The sequence below is a fragment of the Agrilus planipennis genome, unplaced genomic scaffold (assembly GCF_000699045.2).
Source record: "Agrilus planipennis isolate EAB-ADULT unplaced genomic scaffold, Apla_2.0 scaffold140, whole genome shotgun sequence".
Classification (NCBI taxonomy): domain Eukaryota; kingdom Metazoa; phylum Arthropoda; class Insecta; order Coleoptera; family Buprestidae; genus Agrilus; species Agrilus planipennis.
Window position 1 is genome coordinate 586,683 of NW_020438943.1, and position 9,177 is coordinate 595,859.

At 40.0% G+C, this 9,177-nt stretch overlaps 1 protein-coding gene across 3 annotated transcripts in view; it reads right to left on the reverse strand.

Moving 5' to 3' along the window:
- The window catches only part of LOC108739234 (zinc finger protein 1), a 369,964-nt gene that overhangs the window by 132,216 nt on the left and 228,571 nt on the right, over positions 1–9,177 (reverse strand). For all 3 annotated transcript variants that reach the window (XM_018473042.2, XM_018473041.1, XM_018473040.1), the window contains exon 2: positions 505–876. In XM_018473042.2, the coding sequence (XP_018328544.1) occupies positions 505–876 (372 nt within the window). The remainder of the gene's footprint in view (positions 1–504; positions 877–9,177) is intronic.

Genomic DNA, 9,177 nt, shown 5'->3' on the forward strand with positions numbered 1-9,177 from the left:
AGGTCTGACGAAGGAAGCTGGCGAGCGGTCGCGCAGGTACTTGCCCATTTATGACCTATTTGGGTAAGTCACTTGGAACCGATACACAAATTAGCTTTCAGTAGGCGTAAATTATAGTATTAATACAGATAGGACAGTAGCGTACTAGAAAATAATGTAGAAACATAACTAACTAAAAAGAAACAATAAACCTATTACTTTTGTTTTATAGTTAGTTTTCACATTCACTGTCATCATGGGAATCTCTATCACTGTCACCAACATCAACAATTAGTTCTTCTGTTTGTATGTCTATTACTTGCACATGGATCCCTATTTTTAAATATTTAATCTACGCCCCTGATAGCAATACTGAAGAAAGAGGGCTGCAATCATTACACCTAAAACTGCCTACTTTTGCCACCGAGCATCCACGCCATTTTAAAATTTCCGCCAGCTTCCAGCGTCAGGCCTGTACCTATAATTACTGACCGAAAGCAAAACTTGAAATATAATAAAACTTACCGGTTCCTGTCGTACATTTGGATGGTTCCTCAGGATAAATAATGGCAGTATCTCTCCTGTGCAAATACTCCTTCAGCCGATCCTCTTCTTCGCGCCTTTCTTCCCCGACTGCTGCATTAACAGATTCCATTTCGTCCTCAAGTTCTTCGGCTGTTCCTCCAGTTTTTAACACTTTCAGTTTGACCACTTCTTCGGGTACGACCGCTCTCTCGTGGACTCCATTGAGCCTGTCGTAAGGGTCGTCGACAGTAGCGACTTCCGTGTGATCAGATTCGGGACTCATTGGGCTCGGGGTGGTTAGTAATGGACAGGACGTCACGCTACTGGACGATGGAGGACATTGCTGATCAGAGTCGCTGATATCCAATTCGACTAAAACAAAGAAAACTATATCATACTTCACCTTTTATCATTTTTTTTTGAAATCATCCAAATTTTAGCTAGTTCAATCTTCATAACAGTCGAATATAACATTAGAGGAGATAGTTGCACCAATATCCATTACAAACATACCTGCGCTGTCTTGTTAGCATTGTTAACAATAAATTTGCACATGAAGTTTCAATTGCTAAATATTCGGGATTGTGTTTGCATTTGGGAAGATAAAAAATGCATCAGGACTGGGATTGAGAAAGCTTTACCGTCGACGTCTGAGGGGTGCGAAAGCTCTCGTAAGGTGTGCTCCTGGAATAATATAAATAAAAATTGTAAAAATATTGAGCACTACATTCGCTATTGTTTCGTTGGTCTTCTTCTGATCGATTTCTTTGTCATTGTGCCAAATCTATTGGAAAAATGCTTCTTTTCTTTTTGAGAGAACGGAAAATTCTGAGGCAGATGGTGATGCAAACATAAACTCCATTTCGGACAACCAGAATCTACCACCGATAAAATGTGATATTCAATTCTTGATATTATTGAATAGGAATATGCATAGGTTGAATTAAGTTTCGTGGCAGTTTAGTGATGGAAAATGTTTTGAGATAATCGACTTCCTCAACGTTCTTTTTCTCTAGTTGTGGAAATCTAAATTTTTTGAGATGATCGACCTCCTCAACGTTCTTTTTCTCTCTAGTTGTGGAAATCTAAAGTTTTGATAATTCGAAAGTTATTTCTATATTCTTTGAAGCATCTGTTTTTGTTGGTGGTTGTTTTTTAAGAAATTTTTTTGATTAATTCCCTTTTGCATGTCAATGAGCGGAGCGTTAAGATAACAAAAGAAGCACAGGACCCAGGAAGGAGAAAGGGCCGTCAACGTAAAGTACGCATGTAGACAGTGCAAGCAGGTCAGCCCGACCGAATCGGCCGAATCCGCTCCACTGATATGATAAGTGATGTATGTTCGGCAAGATAATGTTCTGATTGATGATGCGTCGATCTCGTCCGGCCTGTAATGACCGGCATATTGAGACTTCCTTCCTACTGGACCGGCGGTGGTCCATTGCAGGGCCCTAATGGCCCTAGTCATGCCAAGGCCATAGATCTCCGTCACCTTTCAAATCGTCAATTGTACCGTTATAAATACGAAAAATATCGAAGAAAGTGATTGTTAAACCACGATCTATAACCTAACCATCACATCAGCATGTTTTGATATACCGATCCAAGACCGCGTCACATTTCTTACCACGACAGCTTTTCTTTTGAAGATAAAATACTTATGACTACACCCTAACTAGTATTTTTCGACACAAATATAATCACTGAATAAGCTACGTAACATGAAGGTGCAGTATGTACTCAAAAAGCTATAAATTCGGTGTCTATTAGAGATGACCCGATTTGGATCTGATCCCCCGCGGATCTGGCACTTTTTTAGGAATCGGCCAGTTACCGGATAATGACGCAGTGTCTCATTGAAAATGCGCCAACCAAGAATTAAAATTTTGCTGGGGGTGGTATTTAATGGAAAGCTTGTCAGAACGAAACCATCAACCATTAACAATAGCGGTTTTACCGAGTACCCAGTAGAGCTAATGTAGAGTACCCGATTATCTGGTACTTATTATAATGACGTTGAACGGACCGATGGAAATTAGTCGTTATAACCGGTTGCTATATCCAAACGGTACCCCAAAACATGTAAATTTTATTTATGATAACTGTTTTGCTTTTTGCATAAAGGTCATTAATCAATCTGGCTTTGTAGCAATTTCGTGAAGGAGCAAAGGCGTATTTGTTTTGCGTTGACATTATTTATACACGTCTGAATAACAAAGCAGCAACAGTAGGAGCAATTTTCTCGATTTTCTAACAAAAAGATGCCAAAAGCAGCTTCTTATACTTTTTAAGGCTTATGCAAATGACAACCGCTAAACCGTTTGTCCAAATGCAACGTTCGGACTAACGATTTGCTCGAATCCTTTACCATTATGCGAAGACACGCGACTCCTCCCGTCAGTCCGTCGTCCTTCTCCAGGGTAACGGATGACGGGAACGGAGAGAGGAATGAGAGAAGAAGAGACGTCGCCTTATACGTACTATATAGTGTAGCTCTGCTACACCGTCACATTTTCCTCGAGAGGACACGAATGCAATCTTCCGTGATCGCTTTTTACCTTTATGGTATCAATTTTCAGCCACTCACTCGGTCTCCAGTTTATTTACACTCGCTCGGATCGTTTCGAGAAAAAGGGAAAGCCTGAAGGACGTGAAAGCTTTCGTGACACCGCAGGAATAATAAAGGTTACACTTGCAAAAATGAGAGGAAAATCGACAGGTCGATTTGAAAGTCAACAGTTTCAGAAAATTGTATCAGATACAATCTTTTTAATGAAAATACGAACATATGTCCCCTATAACCGACTGATTTCGACATCCACTGTTTGCTATTGCAAACTCATTGGGCATGAACCGCCTGTCTGCATATTCTGCATCTTTACGTACAACTGACTTGTCTACGTGTCAGCTGTTTACGAAGGTCACGATAGGTATGTGTGTTTCGTCGAACGCCGAAAAGATAATGCGGTAACTGTTCTCAATCATTGACGGCTCGTTAACTGGGGTACTTTTTGTGCACACTTTTTACATCCCCTACATTGTGGTACTATAACGAGATGACGAGTGCCTTCAGATGTTAAATTGAAAAAGTTAGAGACGTCTGAAATGAGAGAGAAGGCAACAGGCGATTTGTGTTGTTTTAGAGTATTACGTTGGCTATAACGAGAACACGCACAAGTGTGATAAAAATAATTGGTTATAACGCATACATTTTTATGCTATTGTTCTTGCTATACAAGATACAAAGATCAATAGATTCAAGGGCTTTAGGCAAAAAAAATGGCAAAATTGGAGATGATTGAAATGGTCCACGGTAGTTCCACTTTTCTTCTTGGGGGTAAACATTTGTGATTAATCACAATGAGTAGATACAAGCACACAAGAAATTCCACAACACCCTATTATCTTGTAAAAGCATCAATATCTACCCGAGCTATTGACGTAATAACTTAATATTAGCGATGTGCGTTAATTCGCGTTGTTGTGTACGGACCCTTCGGGGTGCGTGCATCAAGTAATATTTTCGGGGGAGGAATCGCAATCGTCCTGGCAATATAATCAATTGCACGCTTGTCCGACGCTATTCTCGCCGTGTATCAGCGTTTTCGTATTCAGCCAAGTCGTCGAATAGGGTGACGGAATACGTATATGGATAAGGACATAAATAAATTTCGTACTTGAATGGCAACACTTTCCATCTCAACTGTTATTGTACACAGCACTCTCCATTTACTTCTAAGCACTCACGTCGTACAATTTATGAAAAATAACCCCCTAGATGTAGTAATATTATACAAAGTGCATTGAAAATATTGCAATAAAAATGGTCGAATAAATATATTTCAATCAATTAAGGAGGGTGCTCTTAACGCCATTGTTAATAAATGAACGAATAGTTGAACTGTTTGTTAATTTTAGGCGGGAGAACTTAAAAAACATGACAGACGACATTTATACTGACTTGCTTTATGACAAATGTGAATGGATCAATGGTATGCATGTTCCGAATGGGCTCGGTATCTATTCCCGGCCGATGTTACCTTTTTTTCCGTCTGATGTTTATCAATTTTTTACTAGTTCTTTTTCAATATTTAATAAATGAACCGAAGAATGCGTTCGTTTGATTTCTTAAGACCATAAGGTTGCAGTAGGAAAAAGTGCACTACATTTAGTATTTGGGTTGGTGTTAAGTATATTTAGTAATGTCGCTTCTGCGGAAGGATTGTATTAAACTTTGCGATCCTAGTAAGAAAAGGAATAAATACAATGCAAACTTTAGTAATCATGTAAATATTTTCCAATATTCAGACCCAATTTCTAGAATGGTTTTTATTAATTTGCGTTTGTCGAACATTTAGGAGAGATTTAGAGGAAGGATTAATGGTTGTGATAATTCGAAGATTTCGAAGGTTGGCGAATTGGCATGTAGGATCGTAGTAAAAGAAAATGAAATTCTTGATCTGTCCGGTCGCGTAAACAATCTACGAAAGTGATCCCTTGCTCTCCCTTGTCTCCCGACAACTTTAACTGCGAAAGAACGACAATTTACAGTTCAGGCAACGTCGTTCTTGTACTCCACGCGAATCACGTTAATAAGTTTCTGTTTTCCAACGAGTTCAATGCCAATTCGACATAATACATTCGGAATATTGCGTTCGCGACATTCTTTTCGACTTTTACGTATTTACCCAAATCTGTAGAAATGTATAAAATAATCATGAGAAAAAATTTTAAATATACCGTGGATAGAGAAGGTTAGGAATGAAGAGGTATTAGAAAGAATAGGAGAATATAAAAAATAGGCGAGATAGGTTGGTAGGAAACCTTCTCAGGCATGAAGGTCTAGTCAGAGACATATTAGAGGCGAAAGCAGGAGTTAGGACTAGAGGTAGACCCGAGATAAAAATGTTCAGTCTCTTAGAGTCTCCTAAAGCGAGACTCGAGTCTCTGTCTCTCATCGAGTCTTTCTGGTGTCGCTGAGAGAGACTGTCAAAAAAACTGTTTAACGTCTCTGAACGAGAGACTCGAGTCGCTCATACAGAGATCCTCATTTCGTATCCAGTCTCTGAACGAGAGACTCGAGTTGCTCATAGAGAGATCCTCATTTCGTATCCAGTCTCTGAACGAGAGACTTGAATGTCTGAACGAGAGACTCGAATCTCTGAACATGAGTTTCGAATCTCTGAATGAGAGACTCGAATCTCTGAACGAGAGACTCGAATCTCTGAACGAGAGACTCGAATTTTTGAACGAGAGACTCGAATCTCTGAATGAGAGACTCGAATCTCTGAAGGAGAGACTCGAATCTCTGAACGAGAGANCGAAGAAGAACATAGACTTTCACGGCCGGAATCCTTGACAGAATTATTATTTGGATTAAAGGACCTTGGAGCTAAGAATTCTTTTAGACCATGACCCTTCAGGACCAACCATAATTCTAACAAAAAATTGTTTTTTTTTAAATTACAACTTGTTATTTAAAACCTATTTAGATAACTGTAGCTTCAGTTCTAGATATTAACTTAATATCTAACGAAAGGCTTGTTGATGGAAGGAGAATTTAATCAATTAGTGATAACCTGATCTTGAAGTTGAATTAGTGAGAGATGAAGTAAGAGAATCGGTTGCCCAGCTGCTTCTAGTTCGCGTTTGTAATTAACCCGAATTTCCTACAGAAGTCTTCTCGATTTATAATAGCGCATAATATTAAAATCAACTTATTCCTATGTTAACGTCATTATTTCATACTCGGAGAAAGCAGTTGCTTTTCGTGTTAGTCGTTACTTGTTTTATGTGAACGGGAAATCCCCTGGTTCGTCTACGGTTTTAATACGTAGAAATGCTCCGATTCATAATTTCATAAGCCAAACACCTACGCAGTTTTTAACTTTACTAGTTGAATCGGTTCATCGACTTGAACATTTTGTTGGTTCATTTTTAGCCACTTCGGTGGATTCGTTTGATTTCTAAATCGGAAAAGCGAACTTATCAAACAAACAAGCGGCGAACACCGGCCGAATGAGCAATAACAGGGCTAAACGTTGTGTCTGTCGTAGTAGCATGATATCGTCGTCGTGGTCCCCCGCTTGATGCCTGCCGTGCCGTGCCGGTCAAAGAGGTTCGGGCGCCGCCTTTTACCGCTCCACGATTCCGAATTTATAAGCTGAATTAATTAGAGTAAAAAGCACCACTGCAAGCAGCACCATCCGTAGCTGGTATTGCTTGCTACTAGCTGGTGCTCCTGTTTTAATTTACAAAAGCCAAACTTAATTCTTGTTCCGACTAAAGGAATAAAGAGAAATGTTAGGGAAAATTAAAACGATTCATTCGGCTCGTGGCTTTGAGAGAGCCAGGTTTAGCATTCGGGCGCGGGGTTAGAAATAAGCCACCACCTCCTTCTCCTTCATTATCCCCGCGGCCTTTCCATTCCTCCCCGCGACGTCCTACATCTGTACGAATGTTATCCCGTTTGGCTCGCCAGCGCGCCTCCCCCCCGGATGCTAATCTCCTGGGCTCTTTCGCTTTATTACGTATACTTTAACCCATCTTTAACTGCCTCTCCTTGCGGTATCCGTTCCTTACGAACAATCGGGCACTGGAAATCTGGATATCGCCTGCCGTACCCTCTCGTTTTACCGATTGCCGCTGAGTTGGTTTTGCGATGCGGCGAAACTTATTCCTTCTTTGGATCTCTTATTTCACCCTGGCGGAATGCTGCAAATCGCAAAGAACGCGAGATTAAACCTTCGCGATTCTTGCTTCCCGCAAAACATTAATTTGTTAATTCAAGCACCATTGAAATATTTTAATTTTAGTTTAGATTAAATAAATTTAATATTGCACCATTTTAAGGTCGTCCTAATCGTATACGATGTCATTGAGAGTCTGATTCGTCCAGGTGATTCAATTCANTTGAACGAGAGACTCGAATCTCTGAATGAGAGACTCGAATCTCTGAAGGAGAGACTCGAATCTCTGAACGAGAGATTCGAATCTCTGAACGAGAGACTCGAATCTCTGAACGAGAGACTCGAATCTCTGAATGAGAGACTCGAGTCTCTGAATGAGAGACTCGAATCTCTGAATGAGAGACTCGAATCTCTGAATGAGAGACTTGAATCTCTGAACGAGAGACTCGAATCTCTGAATTAACAATTTTATCTTTCGAGTCTCTCATACAGAGATCCATAAAAACACCTAGGGAATAACTGAGAGACTGTGAAAGACTGTGAGAGATGCTCTCATAGACGTCGAAAGACTGAAGAAATTTTTGTCTAGGGACTTAGATTAGATTACTGTCCGCAAATAGTTAAGGATGTGGGATGTTCTAGTTATATGGAAATGCAAAGTTTAGCTCAGGATAGGAAACAGTGAAGGTGCGTGTCAAACCAGTCTTAGGACTGACGACTTTATGATGATGATGATGATGAATAAATACCTCATTGTTCGTGAAATATATACGATTACGTCTGCACACGAATATTAAGAGTTAATCAGATAAAGTGGGTTTTAGAGAAAGACCCGTATGTGGAGCAATTGAGGCAATAAACAGAGGTGAGCGCAGACAATGAAGACACGGCTGTTCCATGCCACAACAGCTGCAGGTATGTGAACAACGTTTAACTAGCACTAATCGAGACAATTCCGTCTCTATTACCCAGAACCGCCCGTATCCATATTGTACACACACATTTATATACACATACGTGTGTGTGTGTGTGTGTGAATGTGAGCCATGTGCGGGCACCTCGATGACGAATACTTTTTTCTTCATCCTTCTGACATCCATCCTAACAAGGCCACCTTAATTTCAGAAATCAACTCCAAGGTGGGCTCCCTCAGTTTATCGTTCTTCTCGTTAATTGAGGGTGCAGACGTAGACGCGACGAAACGGTCAACACCGAAAGCCTCTGGTGGTTATTAAAACTGACGACTGACTTCTATGCGGGTCTATGATGAACTTGAACCACTAACAATTTAAGAAACGCAACTGTGAATGTATCACAAGCGGGTCGATTGAAAAGTTACCCTAAAAACAGTGGTTTCTCGCTTCGTTTTGCTACCTCAATACGCTTTATTAATTTGTGATGTTAATTGTACCTTAGGGGTGAGACTAATTACAAAAGTGTTTAGGGTTCCGCATGAGAAAGACTTCTGCTCTCAGAAAATCAATTCATACGCTATAAGAACAAACAAAATGATTAATATCAACTGCTTTCTATGACGTATGCAATAAGATTTCTATTTCTTCTTATCAATTTTTAAGTTTGAAAACGTTAAGGGTCGCTTATCGCAAAGTAAAAATGTAGTATTCAGTTTCTTACATTCTAAGGACATGCCATAATCTTTCAATTTTTGTTCGACGTGTATATGTTAGGCCCGAAGACCGAAAACGCTCAGTGGCCGGAAAAAACGGCCACATCGCGTTCTGGCTGGTTTCGAACGCACAGAACGCGTTTTGGCTGTTTTTAAACGCTCGCAACGCGTTCTGGTAACTGTTAAACAGCCGGAACGCGTTTTGTCAATTGTTGAACGCTCACAACGCGTTCTTAATGTTCGACTTGTATTATTTGCCGCTTTCTACCTGCGTACAATGAGATTTATATTGTACTTATAAAACAAATGAATTTCAATCCATTTTTCAGTTTTTAGGAAACAATTCAATTATTGACA